Raw genomic sequence first — 14,922 nt, forward strand, 5'->3', positions numbered from 1 at the left:
AGTCATGTGGTCAGATGAGACCAAATAAAACTTTTTGGTCATAATTCCACTAAACGTGTTTGGAGGAAGAAGAATGATGAGTACCATCCCAAGAACACCATCCCTACTGTGAAGCATGGGGGTGGTAGCATCATGCTTTGGGGGTGTTTTTCTGCACATGGGACAGGGCGACTGCACTGTATTAAGGAGAGGATGACCGGGGCCATGTATTGCGAGATTTTGGGGAACAACCTCCTTCCCTCAGTTAGAGCATTGAAGATGGGTCGAGGCTGGGTCTTCCAACATGACAATGACCCGAAGCACACAGCCAGGATAACCAAGGAGTGGCTCTGTAAGAAGCATCTCAAGGTTCTGGCGTGGCCTAGCCAGTCTCCAGACCTAAACCCAATAGAGAATCTTTGGAGGGAGCTCAAACTCCGTGTTTCTCAGCGACAGCCCAGAAACCTGACTGATCTAGAGAAGATCTGTGTGGAGGAGTGGGCCAAAATCCCTCCTGCAGTGTGTGCAAACCTGGTGAAAAACTACAGGAAACGTTTGACCTCTGTAATTGCAAACAAAGGCTACTGTACCAAATATTAACATTGATTTTCTCAGGTGTTCAAATACTTATTTGCAGCTGTATCATACAAATAAATAGTTAAAAAATCATACATTGTGATTTCTGGATTTTTTCTTTTTTAGATTATGTCTCTCACAGTGGACATGCACCTACGATGACAATTTCAGACCCCTCCATGATTTCTAAGTGGGAGAACTTGCAAAATAGCAGGGTGTTCAAATACTTATTTTCCTCACTGTAATTATCTGTGGGGTATTTTGAGCTAAAACTTCACACACACACTCTGGGGACATCAGAGACTTATTTTACATCTTGTGAAGAGGGCATTATACCACTGCTTTAAGTGAACATAAAATAGTAAATTCTTTGTAAATATTAAGGAGTAGACCAGGGAGTGGATTATTGGTATTAATATTATAGTTAATATATTAACAAATCAGGCTATTAGTCAATTCATTTTTAATCAAATTACATGTGCTGATTATAATCACATATCAATATTTGCAGACAAAGTAACTAATGCCACAAATAAAGAATTCAAAGAGTTGATAGACTTTAGACGTCAGTAAATCATAAATATAATCACTCGTCATAAAGATTATTAGTGACACTCAGTGTTTGACACAGATTTCAGCTTCATTCAAAAAATCATTTTATTAGGTTACTTTTAAATACTCAAGTACAGTTTCAGGCTGATCTCGTTCCACTCAGTGTTTATAGTGCAGCTTTAGTATAAAGAGTAGATTCTCCTCGTGTTCCTGAGGCTCATCAACAGGAGAACACCAGGAGACTGACACATGAGAACTGGTCCATCATCAGGACACACACACACACAGTGAACATGATTTCACCAAGTACCACATGTTCCTGGATCAACATCTTTATTGATCCTGGAACAACTTTCCAATCAACCAATCAGATTTGAGGGACAAGTTTACAGTTTATGTCAAGTTTAGTCTTAGACCCAGGGTTAGGTGCTTCGACATCAGTGTTCTTCACCTCTCATTTCCCTCTGATTTTAGGGAAAAGTTATGGGTTAAGTTTAGGTTTAGGGTAAGGACTAAATTTTGGGACAGGAATGTTATTCCAGGATCAACAAAATATTATGATACAGGATCATGTCTTACTTGGCAAAATCACGGTGACCACACACACACACGAGATGATCACAGGTGTACACACTCCTCTCGGGGAAACACCCCCGACACACACACACACACACACACACACAGGTGTTCACACTCCTCTCGGGGTCTTGAAGTTCATGCCGACCGGAGGCTGCGTGACCTGGAGATTCGACAGGCTCCCGAAGTCCTGCGGGAACAGAAACGGGTCAGTGACATCACAGCTCAACTGGGTCTACACCAGACTAGCACGCTCACGTTCATGCATGCATTCGCACCCTGTTCTGCAGATGTAAGTTGTAAGATTACTTATGTTGTCTATATGTAACGAAGCGGCAACATTCTAATCTGAACAATGAAGCCTACCCGGAAGTGCGAAAAACTGCAATACATCGAAAATCCGCTAGGGGCAGGTCCCAGAAGGGAGCAAATGTCCATAGCCCACACCTTGCCCAGAAGGTGGGCGGGGTTCCCAAAATGGCGCCGCCCATACCCCCCATAAACGGCCTCAAAACCGTTCTTCAGGAAGTCTACGGGTGACGTCACAGACGCTTTGTCCATATTTTTTACAGTCTATGTATGTGACCCTGAACCACTAACCCAGTCACATGGGTCAATGTTTTGCAATGGAGATTTAAACATCATCTGAAAGCTGAATAAATATATCTTTTCATTGATGTACGTTTGCTGGGATAGGACAATATTTGGCTGAGATGCAACTATTTGAACATCTGGAATCTGAGGGTGTAAAAAAAATCAAACCGAAACATTGAGAAAATCGCCGCTAGAGTTGAGCATTTCTGTTGGCGACTGCGCAGCATTCCCAGACTGACAGGTGAACAGCAGAGCAGGTGCTAATGCTAACGCTAGCGAGCGGTTGTGTGAAAGATTCAGGGTCTGTCAGGAACAGAGTCCAGCAAACACGGGAAACACTTTCAGTTTCTCTCCCTGTGCTTCGATGACCTGGAGACGACACTCCACAGTCACTTTCGAGACAGGTCACGTGATCTACCGCAGAGGATCATGGGTAGGGTTAGAGTGACTCTCACCAGAAGCTTGAGCATCTCCTTGGTGTCGGTGTCGACCTCGATGATCTCCTGATCCAGAGCCGAAACCTGCGGGAAACACATCACATGAGCACACCGAGCTAACACCGCTCAATCACAATATTAAACACATTAACTGAGATTAAGCTACAATTAAATATAAACATTGGTTGAAAAACTTGATGAAATGAAAAATAGAAATGTTGTCTTGGCAATAAACTAAAGTTCAGCTTTTACCTAGACATCAATAAATTAAACCTAACTAGCAATAATAAACACTAATATAAGTGACAAAACTACTACAAATTTAACTAAAATGAAAATGTACACTAAATATAGAACATGTACATAAACATGAGAAGCTAAAGCTAATTCCCAACATTAATAAAACTAAAATAAATCTATGTCCGAAAACACTCCCTGTACCCTATATAGTGCACTATAACGGTGTCGGCCATTTTGTAGTCCGAGTGAACGACATCTTTCACTACTTTTACCCACAATCCTCTCTGATTTCTGCTTTAACAATTATTTCATGCTAGTTTGGGGTTTTTTTCTACCTTTTTTTAAATTAATCATTACTTGAATAAAACATAAAAATTTGGAGACAATATTATATTGGTGAATTTTCTAAATTAAATGATATTAATAAAGTAAATTATATAGGTATATATTTGTTTAATTAAATGATACTATTTAGGCATGTGTTTTATAACAGCCAGGTGTTTTACTAATGTGTGGCGTAGTTGCTAACTCGTTAAACTGTGAGGGAGATGATGATTTGGTGGATGATTTAAAAATATTGGTTAATCATCTGTAGGAAGCGTAACCTAAGCTGGCACAGAGATATATATATATATATATATATATATGACTGTTATTATTGTTAATATTTCATAAAGTAACATGTAAGAGAAAGTAGTTTTATCACTCCGTGTGACGAAGCCGTTTCTGCGATACGTTAGCGTGCGAGTTCACTCCGCGCAGAGCTAGTGCACTAGCGCCACACACTACAGTGAGCGGTTTCGGACACAGCGTAAGACTCTGCTGCAGTAACAGAACCTGACAGGTTGGATCAGGTTTTCAGCTAGCGTGGCGTTAGAACAGCAGAGCGGGTGCTAATGCTAACGCTAGCGAGCGGTTGTGTGAAAGATTCAGGGTCTGTCAGGAACAGAGTCCAGCAAACACGGGAAACACTTTCAGTTTCTCTCCCTGTGCTTCGATGACCTGGAGACGACACTCCACAGTCACTTTCGAGACAGGTCACGTGACCGCCGCAGTGCATGATGGGAAGGCTCACCTCGGGCACGTAGTTGTCCCTGCGCTCGCGCTCCTCCTCCTGCAGTTTGATGGAGATGCCGCGCACAGGCCCTCGCTGGATGCGCTTCATCAGGTGTGTCACGTACCTGGGGGGACAGGAAGTGACATCAGCGCCGGGCTGTCACCTGACCGTCCCGGACTCAGTCTCCCAGCATGCACTGCTCTCGCTCACCCAGCGATCTTGTTGCGGAGCTTCTTGCTGGGGATGATGGCGATCTCCTCACACACACGCTTGTTGGTGTGGAAGTCGTTGCCCAGACGGGTGTAGTACTTCTCTATGATGACCCGCGCGGCCTTCTTCACCGTCTTCGTCCGCACGCGCCCCTACACCACAGAAGAAGAGGAACGTCAGAACACACACAAACACAGGGGAAGAGGAACATCAGAACACACACACACACACACAGAGAGAGGAAGAGGAACATCAGAACACACACACACACACACACACACACACACAGGAACACCAGCCATCAATAACACTCACTCTACAGCACCTTCACGTACACACACACTCGGTCTGCCGGCAGCAGTGCATTATGGGCCGATATCAGATCTGATCAGCTGTATTGATTCGCTCTCATCAGGGGAACACACGCGCGCGCAGCGGTTACTGAGATCGCGCGCTTCTAACGCGCTTCATCCGTCGCACACACTCATCCGTCGCGTCATACTCACACACACACGCGAAACCCGGTCTCTACACACCGCGCGAGTGTTCACACTGATGAGCAGAGCAGAACAGCGGGAGGATTACAGCAGATTCATGAGAGAGGACAGTCGGGTACCCACCATGATGATGCGGGGAGCGGAAGAGGAGGAAGAAGAGCGCGACCGGAAGCGGAAGAGCCGGACAGGCGCGAGCGCCACTCACTGGCCTCTAGCGGTGGAGAAGCGACACTGCAGCTCGATCATAAACACACACACTCACTCACACACACGCTATCCACAGCTCACACCAAAATACCGCAGTAAATCATTATAAACACAGAACTCCTTCAAGAAGCTGCAGACTTACTTCAACGAGCTTTAATCAATGTACATTTCTGAAATCCATAACTTAGACACCCTTAGATAGCAGATCACTCTAAATCATAATGTGGCATTTTCTGTAAAGTGAGTTTTCTGAAAAGGGCTTTACAAACAAATGTGAATTACATTTATTTTATTATTTTAATAAAGCCAGCACCGTCTTGTAGTATTAATGTGCTAATCTTTGTGTTTTTCTGTGCATCTAAACATCATATTTGTGCAGTATAAACTATAAATCTATCTGCTCTTTCATCTCTAACCAGCATCAACAGAACAAGACGGTGTTCCCCTCCACATCTGGGTCAGATCCCGTCAGTCTGGTTCCCCTCCACTCCCCATAGTCTGGGTCAGATCCGTCCGGTTCCCCTCCACATCTGGGTCAGATCACATCAGGGTCAGATCCGTCCGGTTCCCCTCCACATCTGGGTCAGATTCATCCGGTTCCCCTCCACATCTGGGTTAGATCCGTCCGGTTCCCCTCCACATCTGGGTCAGATCCGTCCGGTTCACCTCCACATCTGGGTCAGATCCGTCCGGTTCCCCTCCACATCTGGGTCAGATCACATCTGGGTCAGATCCGTCTGGTTCCCCTCCACATCTGGGTCAGATCCGTCCGGTTCCCCTCCATATCTGGGTCAGATCCGTCCAGTTCCCCTCCACATCTGGGTCAGATCTGTCCAGTTCCCCTCCACATCTGGGTCAGATCCGTCCGGTTCCCCTTCACATCTGGGTCAGATCTGTCCAGTTCCCCTCCACATCTGGGTCAGATCCGTCCGGTTCCCCTCCACATCTGGGTCAGATCCGTCCGGTTCCCCTTCACATCTGGGTCAGATCTGTCCAGTTCCCCTCCACATTTGGGTCAGATCACATCTGGGTCAGATCCGTCCGGTTCCCCTCCACATCTGGGTCAGATCCATCCAGTTCCCCTCCACATTTGGGTCAGATCACATCTGGGTCAGATCCGTCCAGTTCTCCACATTTGGGTCAGATCACATCTGGGTCAGATCCGTCCGGTTCCCCTCCACATCTGGGTCAGATCCATCCGGTTCCCCTCCACATCTGGGTCAGATCCGTCCGGTTCCCCTTCACATCAGGGTCAGATCCGTCCGGTTCCCCTCCAAATCTGGGTCAGATCCATCCGGTTCCCCTCCACATCTGGGTCAGATCCGTCCGGTTCCCCTTCACATCAGGGTCAGATACGTCCGGTTCCCCTTCACATCAGAGTCAGATCCGTCCGGTTCCTCTCCAGATTTGGGTCAGATCACATCTGGGTCAGATCCGTCTGGTTCCCCTCCACATTTGGGTCAGATCTGTCCGGTTCCCCTCCACATCTGGGTCAGATCCGTCCGGTTCCCCTCCACATTTAGGTCAGATCTGTCCGGTTCCCCTCCACATCTGGGTCAGATCCGTCCGGTTCCCCTTCACATCTGGGTCAGATCCGTCTGGTTCCCCTCCACATTTAGGTCAGATCTGTCCGGTTCCCCTCCACATCTTGGTCAGATCCGTCCGGTTCCCCTTCACATCTGGGTCAGATCCGTCCAGTTCCCCTTCACATCTGGGTCAGATCCGTCCGGTTCCCCTTCACATCTGGGTCAGATCCGTCTGGTTCCCCTCCACATTTGGGTCAGATCCGTCCGGTTCCCCTCCATATCTGGGTCAGATCCGTCCGGTTCCCCTCCACATCTGGGTCAGATCCGTCCGGTTCCCCTCCACATCTGGGTCAGTAATGTGTGTTATATCAGCTCGTCTGCTGGATCTGAGCACACACACGTTCTGTAGCACCCAAAACATTTACTATGTTACACACACACACACTGTGGAGAGCAGTCGAGCGCTTCACTGTCTGACACACACACACACGCTGTGGAGAGCAGTCGAGCGCTTCACTGTCTGACACACACACACACACACACACACACACACTTGTGTATTGTTCAGCATGGATAACCGGGTTTATACAAATACTGTAAAAATGAAGTTCCAGGATTACAAGGTCAGGGTCAGGGTCAGGGTCAGGGCAGAGCCCGTCTACGGAGAGCCTGGCCACTCCCTATTAAGTCGTATTGTACCGAATTTTGGTTGTAGTTCCACCAGAGCTCCACTGGGAGCGATCGCCCATGAGTGCAGAATGAATGGGAGTCTATGGGGCTAGACGGCTAAATTTGTCTCTTTCACCCGATTGCCGTTGAGAAATCTCAGATTTGATTGTAGGTTTTGCAAGTTCAACATGGGTTATAGGTCGAAAGTTGAATGAACGAGTACTTAAGTCCTTTTGATTTCTTACAGGTTGAGTTGTTGTTGCCCATAACACGCTAGCATTCTGCTAATGAACGCTGATTGGTCAGTGAAGGGCTGATTACGACCAGAGATACCGCTTGATGGTCTTTTAAAACAACAAAACAGAAACTCTTCCAGCACGTGTGTTTACCTGTGTCAGCTGTGTGTGTTTACCTGTGTCAGCTGTGTGTGTTTACCTGTGTCAGCTGTGTGTGTTAACCTGTGTCAGCTTGTGTGTGTTTACCTGTGTCAGCTGTGTGTGTTTACCTGTGTCAGCTGTGTGTGTTTACCTGTGTCAGCTGTGTGTGTTTACCTGTGTCAGCTGTGTGTGTTAACCTGTGTCAGCTTGTGTGTGTTTACCTGTGTCAGCTGTGTGTGTTTACCTGTGTCAGCTGTGTGTGTTTACCTGTGTCAGCTGTGTGTGTTTACCTGTGTCAGCTGTGTGTGTTTACCTGTGTCAGCTTGTGTGTGTTTACCTGTGTCAGCTTGTGTGTTTACCTGTGTCAGCTGTGTGTGTTTACCTGTGTCAGCTGTGTTGTGTGTTTACCTGTGTCAGCTGTGTTGTGTGTTTACCTGTGTCAGCTGTGTGTGTTTGCCTGTGTCAGCTGTGTGTGTTTGCCTGTGTCAGCTGTGTGTGTATTTACCTGTGTCAGCTGTGTGTGTTTGCCTGTGTCGGCTGTGTGTGTTTACCTGTGTCAGCTGTGTTGTGTGTTTGCCTGTGTCAGCTGTGTGTGTATTTACCTGTGTCAGCTGTGTGTGTTTGCCTGTGTCGGCTGTGTGTGTTTGCCTGTGTCGGCTGTGTGTGTATTTACCTGTGTCAGCTGTGTGTGTTTGCCTGTGTCAGCTGTGTTGTGTGTTTACCTGTGTCAGCTGTGTTGTGTGTTTACCTGTGTCAGCTGTGTGTGTTTGCCTGTGTCAGCTGTGTGTGTTTGCCTGTGTCAGCTGTGTGTGTATTTACCTGTGTCAGCTGTGTGTGTTTGCCTGTGTCGGCTGTGTGTGTATTTACCTGTGTCAGCTGTGTGTGTTTGCCTGTGTCGGCTGTGTGTGTTTGCCTGTGTCGGCTGTGTGTGTTTGCCTGTGTCAGCTGTGTGTGTTTACCTGTGTCAGCTGTGTTGTGTGTTTACCTGTGTCAGCTGTGTTGTGTGTTTACCTGTGTCAGCTGTGTTGTGTGTTTACCTGTGTCAGCTGTGTTGTGTTTACCTGTGTCAGCTTGTGTGTTTACCTGTGTCAGCTGTGTGTGTTTACCTGTGTCAGCTGTGTTGTGTGTTTACCTGTGTCAGCTGTGTTGTGTGTTTACCTGTGTCAGCTGTGTTGTGTTTACCTGTGTCGGCTGTGTGTGTTTGCCTGTGTCGGCTGTGTGTGTATTTACCTGTGTCAGCTGTGTGTGTTTGCCTGTGTCAGCTGTGTGTGTTTGCCTGTGTCGGCTGTGTGTGTTTGCCTGTGTCAGCTGTGTGTGTTTGCCTGTGTCGGCTGTGTGTGTTTGCCTGTGTCAGCTGTGTGTGTTTTGTGTTGTGTTTGCCTGTGTCAGCTGTGTGTGTATTTACCTGTGTCGGCTGTGTGTGTTTGCCTGTGTCGGCTGTGTGTGTTTGCCTGTGTCAGCTGTGTGTGTTTGCCTGTGTCAGCTGTGTGTGTATTTACCTGTGTCGGCTGTGTGTGTTTGCCTGTGTCGGCTGTGTGTGTATTTACCTGTGTCAGCTGTGAGTGTTTGCCTGTGTCAGCTGTGTGTGTTTGCCTGTGTCAGCTGTGAGTGTTTGCCTGTGTCAGCTGTGTGTGTTTGCCTGTGTCAGCTGTGTGTGTTTGCCTGTGTCAGTTTTGTGTTGTGTTTACCTGTGTCGGCTGTGTGTGTTTGCCTGTGTCGGCTGTGTGTGTATTTACCTGTGTCAGCTGTGAGTGTTTGCCTGTGTCAGCTGTGTGTGTTTGCCTGTGTCGGCTGTGTGTGTTTGCCTGTGTCAGCTGCAGTGTTGGGAACGTTACTTAAAAAAAGTAATTAGTTATAGTTACTAGTTACTTCTCACAAAAAGTAACTGCGTTAGTAACTGAATTACATCATTACAAAAGTAACTAATTACTAGCGAAAGTAACTATTGCGTTACTTAAAAAAAAAAAAAAAAGTTTAAATACAAGAAATTTCTTGGATACCCCCAATGTGAAATGTTAAATGAATGAAATGGACACTAAATAGAACATCTTATTATTATTAAACATTGTACACTAATCTACACTATTTTAATGTTGCTGTGGGACAATGTGAGAGACACCTATTAACTTAAATATTAAAATATTATCATTACTATAGTGGAACAACAAAATAATAGATGGTTTAGAACTTTTAATATTTATTGCACAGGCCACAACTGGCCAACAAATAAGTCTAAAAATAAATCATGCTTCTTAAGAAATGTACCAAAAATAAATAAATAGTAGCCTTATAAAAATATTCATACACATACACTAGTGCATATAATTAAAATAAAACTCACACACCTTTACAACTGGTAGACATTCTGTATAGCCTACTTTAATTTTTTTCTTCCTCACAATAGTAAGTTTAACAAAAAGTGCTCTTAATATAATACTGAACAATGTATGAACATAAATAATAATAATACAATATAATCTTTTGTGGATTTATTTTTATAACCTACAGAGAATGTCATCATCAGAGGTTATTTATTTTAGCCAAATTCTAGTCATGTTTGCCGCACGTGTTCACAACCGCCAAACAAATATGTTTGAACGTTCCCTGCAGGTTATTTTGGAGTTTATGTTATATAAACTAATTAAAACATTGCATATGATACCAATATGCTACATATATTATTCTAATGCTGAAATGTGTAATTTATTTATAAAGTATTTATGCTCGGACACATTCGGTCTCTCTCGCGCACTGTCAAACGCGTTCTCGGACACACTCGGTCTCTCTCGCGCACTGTCGAGCGCGTTCTCGGACACACTCGGTCTCTCTCGCGCACTATCGAGCGCGTTCTCGGACACATTCGGTCTCTGCCGCGCACTGTCAAACGCGTTCTCGGACACACTCGGTCTCTCTCGCGCACTGTCGAGCGCTCTCGCGACATTCGCCTCGCTTTTGTCCAGTCCGGTGCCTCATAAACACTCACACACCAGAGAAAAAAACTTTGCAGCTCCTATGGCTGAGAGAGAGCCTACTCGGATGAAAACCGCTTCAGTGAGCTCAACTATAGTAACGCTGCATTTTTATTGACAGTAACGGTAACGGCGTTGTAATGGAGGAAGCAGTAATTAGTTTGATTACTCGTTACTGAAAAAAATAACGCCGTTAGTAACGCCGTTTATTTATAACGCCGTTATTCCCATCACTGGTCAGCTGTGTGTGTTTTGTGTTGTGTTTACCTGTGTCAGCTGTGTGTGTTTGCCTGTGTCGGCTGTGTGTGTTTGCCTGTGTCAGCTGTGTGTGTTTCCCTGTGTCAGCTGTGTGTGTTTGCCTGTGTCGGCTGTGTGTGTTTGCCTGTGTCAGCTGTGTGTGTTTGCCTGTGTCAGCTGTGTGTGTTTGCCTGTGTCGGCTGTGTGTGTTTGCCTGTGTCAGCTGTGTGTGTTTTGTGTTGTGTTTACCTGTGTCAGCTGTGTTGTGTGTTTACCTGTGCCCTTGCCGGAGCCCTGATGTGGAGAGCGTGACTCCTCTGATCGACACGTGTGTGTGTGTGTGTGTGTGTTCACGTAAGAGGGACCGGAGAAGTGTGTTAGGGTTAGGCCCTTGCAGGAGCCCTGATGTGGAGAGCGTGACTCCTCTGATCGACACGTGTGAGTGAGTGTGTGTGTGTGTGTGTGTGTGTGTTCACGTAAGAGGGACCGGAGAAGTGTGTTAGGGTTAGGCCCTTGCAGGAGCCCTGATGTGGAGAGCGTGACTCCTCTGATCGACACGTGTGAGTGTGTGTGTGTGTGTGTGTGTGTGTGTGTTCACGTAAGAGGGACCGGAGAAGTGTGTTAGGGTTAGGCCCTTGCAGGAGCCCTGATGTGGAGAGCGTGACTCCTCTGATCGACACGTGTGTGTGTGTGTGTGTGTGTGTTCACGTAAGAGGGACCGGAGAAGTGTGTTAGGGTTAGGCCCTTGCAGGAGCCCTGATGTGGAGAGCTTGACTCCTCTGATCGACACGTGTGAGTGTGTGTGTGTGTTCACGTAAGAGGGACCGGAGATGTGTGTGGGGGTTAGGCCCTTGCAGGAGCCCTGATGTGGAGAGCGTGACTCCTCTGATCGACACGTGTGTGTGTGTGTGTGTGTGTGTTCACGTAAGAGGGACCGGAGAAGTGTGTTAGGGTTAGGCCCTTGCAGGAGCCCTGATGTGGAGAGCGTGACTCCTCTGATCGACACGTGTGAGTGAGTGTGTGTGTGTGTGTGTGTGTGTGTTCACGTAAGAGGGACCGGAGATGTGTGTGGGGGTTAGGCCCTTGCAGGAGCCCTGATGTGGAGAGCTTGACTCCTCTGATCGACACGTGTGAGTGTGTGTGTGTGTTCACGTAAGAGGGACCGGAGATGTGTGTGGGGGTTAGGCCCTTGCAGGAGCCCTGATGTGGAGAGCTTGACTCCTCTGATCGACACGTGTGTGTGTGTGTGTGTGTGTGTTCACGTAAGAGGGACCGGAGATGTGTGTGGGGGTTAGGCCCTTGCAGGAGCCCTGATGTGGAGAGCGTGACTCCTCTGATCGACACGTGTGAGTGAGTGTGTGTGTGTGTGTGTGTTCACGTAAGAGGGACCGGAGATGTGTGTGGGGGTTAGGCCCTTGCAGGAGCCCTGATGTGGAGAGCTTGACTCCTCTGATCGACACGTGTGTGTGTTCACGTTAGAGAAGTGTGTTAGGGTTAGGGAAGCGTGTCAGATCGTCCCTCTCTCCTGAAGAGGAGTCAGAGTGTTTTCATCTGTCAGGGAGAGTCAACATACGGCCGACTCATATTTAGCCTGTTTTATTATTAATAATTTAGTTAGACAACTTATTTTACTGAAGGTACAAATGCTAAGTCATTATTTATTTAAGATTCATTCACAATATGTACACATTCATTATTAATCTTATGCCTAGTATGATGAAAAAGGTTTTGTTAATGTTTCTTTTCCCCTCTTAATTACATCATCATCTCAGCTTGCGTCTGATTGGAGGATCATCATCTCAGCTCGCGTCTGATTGGAGGATCCGCACCTCAGCTCGTGTCTGATTGGAGGATCTGCTCAGTCACAGATCAGTGGTTTATGGGATCTAGCGCACTCAATCACTGGAGACACACACTAACTCTGAAAAACTCACTTTATTAAACTTCTGTACAACATGAACCAACATGCCAATAAAAGTATTTACAGATGTACACTAAAAACTGTCATGAGAATCATGGGATCATTCCTCCTCTTCGTCATCAATGATGGGTCTGGATCTGGAATACAGAGACACGGATCAGTGGAACACAGAGACACGGATCAGTGACAGTGTAACACAGACAGGAAGTTCCTCACTCACTTCCTGGGGGCTTTAGTGACACCACTGCCACCCGCCTCTTCATCATCTTCATCAATGATGGGTCTGGATCTGGAACACAGAATCACGGATCAGCGACAGTAAAACATGTAACACACAGATCCGCAGAGACAGGAAGTTCCTCACTCACTTCCTGTGGGCTTTAGTGCTGCCGCCCGCCTCCTCCTCTTCTTCTTCATCAGTGGGATGAAGGTTCTCCTTCTCAGGCTTCCGACCGGGACCACCGAAGAAATCCCCGATGCCCTTCTGCCATGTGGGGGTGGGCCTGGGGCACACGGGGTTCCCGCCCGCATACTTGCTCTTGGCTGAGGACACACACACACACACACACACGCATGAGATCATCTGAACCACAGAAACACATTCACTGAAACAGCATCTGTCAGTCCCTCCAGAAAAACACGATTATGCGATCGCATGATTCAATGCATAATCAGCCAAAGTCTGCATATTTATGCGGGGGACGCATTTTTTCTAATATGCCGCACTTTCGACCGCATAAATTGCAGATTTCCGCGCGCAAAATATGCGGGCTTGCATGATTTCATAATCCCCGCATTTTCGTTGCAAAAAGTCACATTTATCTAAGCAGAAAGTTGAAAAATGTTGCGTTTACTTCACACAAGCAGCCATTTCCCCTGTTGCCATGGGAACGTTATGAAGTGACGTAATTGCACGACATCATTGAAAAGCTGTTAACCCATACAATTTGTATTATGCATTTCCTGAACATGTACTTGCTAATCAAACACTTTATATGAACAAACTACTAAATCTATAAAACACAATCGGTCTTCCGACCTTTTACTATTGTGTCAATTGATGTTGATATGCGCGAGGGAGAGAGAGAGAGCAATACAGCATATTGTTTGAAGGCGGTGAGAGAGCGCGCGCGCGGCCGGGGCACTCTCTCTCTCTCTCTCTCTGCTTGTTCTTTTATGCGCCCTGTGTCCACTGATCTAAATAATTAGTTGTTACGACGACTTATTTGTTCCCTCGTTTTAATAAATCGTGGACACGTTGAACTAATTCCCTCCCTCATTTTGATTTAACGAATTACATGGCCACAATATAGTAAAACGAGGGAACAAATTATTATAACCTGCTGAGGTATTATTAATTCGTGGCCACGAAACAATATTCACCTGAATATTCACCAATTCACAAAAATATAGGTCTTTTTAAATATTTAAATATTAATATAAACCAAAATGCGCGGGTAAAACTGCTGTAGTGTTTTGTAGGTTTGAGCCATGTGTTTATTAAGGTCTGAAATAAAACAAGATGAGAACTTAAATATTCCCAGCACTTTATGTGATGTAGTATGCTTGCTTATCATAGGAAGTAATAAGAAATGACTCTTTACATTAAAGTAGTAGCCTATGAATAGGGTGTTGGGGGAATCACTTTTTTTTCTCTTTCATCAAACCGCAGTTTTTGCAAGTTCCCGCAATTTCATCGCATAAATATCCCGCATATTCCATCGCATTTTTAAAGAAAACGTGCCGCATAATCAAGGATTTTTGCCCGCAACAATCACAAAAAAACTCCGCGTTTTTCTGATCTGTGTTACACAGTCTAAAAAAATACTAAATGTACCTTTTAGCAATAAGTTTAAAATGAAGAAAAAAAATCCTCCGAGAGAGTGTGTGTGTGTGTGTGTGTGTGTGTGTGTGTGTGTGTGTTTACGCGCGCGCACTCACCAGGCGTGCCCGACTGCGCGCCTCCGCTCTGCGCGTTCATGGATCCGGACGCGCCGAGGGACTTCCGGGGCGCGGAAGCTGCAACAGCTAAACACAAAAACACACAAAATTAACAAATCACATTTAATAAATCCTTCACAACACCAGCCATACATCCAGGATGACGTCACGTCCGCGCGCGGGAATTCTCAGCGTCTCTTTGTGACGCGACGCGGATGAAGGTGAAAGTGGCGCCATTTCATTCTGTCACCGCTAAACTCTATTAGACACAACTATCACTAACATTCACTTCTAATGAAGAGACAATAACAATGAGATCATTCGATCTATGAAAACACTCGTTTCATAACTTATATC

General features: G+C 46.0%; 2 protein-coding genes across 2 annotated transcripts in view; both read right to left on the bottom strand.

Moving 5' to 3' along the window:
* Positions 1 to 1,194: 1,194 nt before the first annotated feature.
* On the bottom strand, positions 1,195 to 4,889 carry LOC311283019 (small ribosomal subunit protein eS17). Its single transcript, XM_084397174.1, has 5 exons — positions 4,842 to 4,889; positions 4,222 to 4,373; positions 4,030 to 4,135; positions 2,733 to 2,798; positions 1,195 to 1,873 (listed from the first exon to the last, which is right to left on the bottom strand). The coding sequence occupies exons 1-5, from the start codon at positions 4,842 to 4,844 to the stop codon at positions 1,796 to 1,798; spliced, it is 405 nt and encodes a 134-aa protein (XP_084253300.1). The 5' UTR covers positions 4,845 to 4,889; the 3' UTR covers positions 1,195 to 1,795.
* Positions 4,890 to 12,619: 7,730 nt separating this feature from the next.
* Positions 12,620 to 14,922, bottom strand: part of pclaf (PCNA clamp associated factor) — a 2,935-nt gene continuing 632 nt past the window's right edge. The window contains exons 2-5 of the mRNA XM_084396920.1: positions 14,566 to 14,652; positions 12,993 to 13,167; positions 12,845 to 12,913; positions 12,620 to 12,761 (exon numbers count right to left, since the gene is read on the bottom strand). Of these exons, the coding sequence (XP_084253046.1) occupies positions 12,725 to 12,761; positions 12,845 to 12,913; positions 12,993 to 13,167; positions 14,566 to 14,652 (368 nt within the window). The 3' untranslated portion in view covers positions 12,620 to 12,724. The remainder of the gene's footprint in view (positions 12,762 to 12,844; positions 12,914 to 12,992; positions 13,168 to 14,565; positions 14,653 to 14,922) is intronic.

Source organism: Rutilus rutilus (genome assembly GCF_951802725.1).
Source record: "Rutilus rutilus genome assembly, chromosome: 23".
NCBI lineage: Eukaryota > Metazoa > Chordata > Actinopteri > Cypriniformes > Leuciscidae > Rutilus > Rutilus rutilus.

Coding starts and splice junctions, on each gene's coding strand:
- LOC311283019 (XM_084397174.1), bottom strand. Junction 4,136..4,221: donor CTCCGCAACAAGATCGCTGG/GTGAGCGAGAGC, acceptor CTGTCCCCCCAG/GTACGTGACACACCTGATGA. Junction 1,874..2,732: donor AGGAGATGCTCAAGCTTCTG/GTGAGAGTCACT, acceptor CTGTTCCCGCAG/GACTTCGGGAGCCTGTCGAA.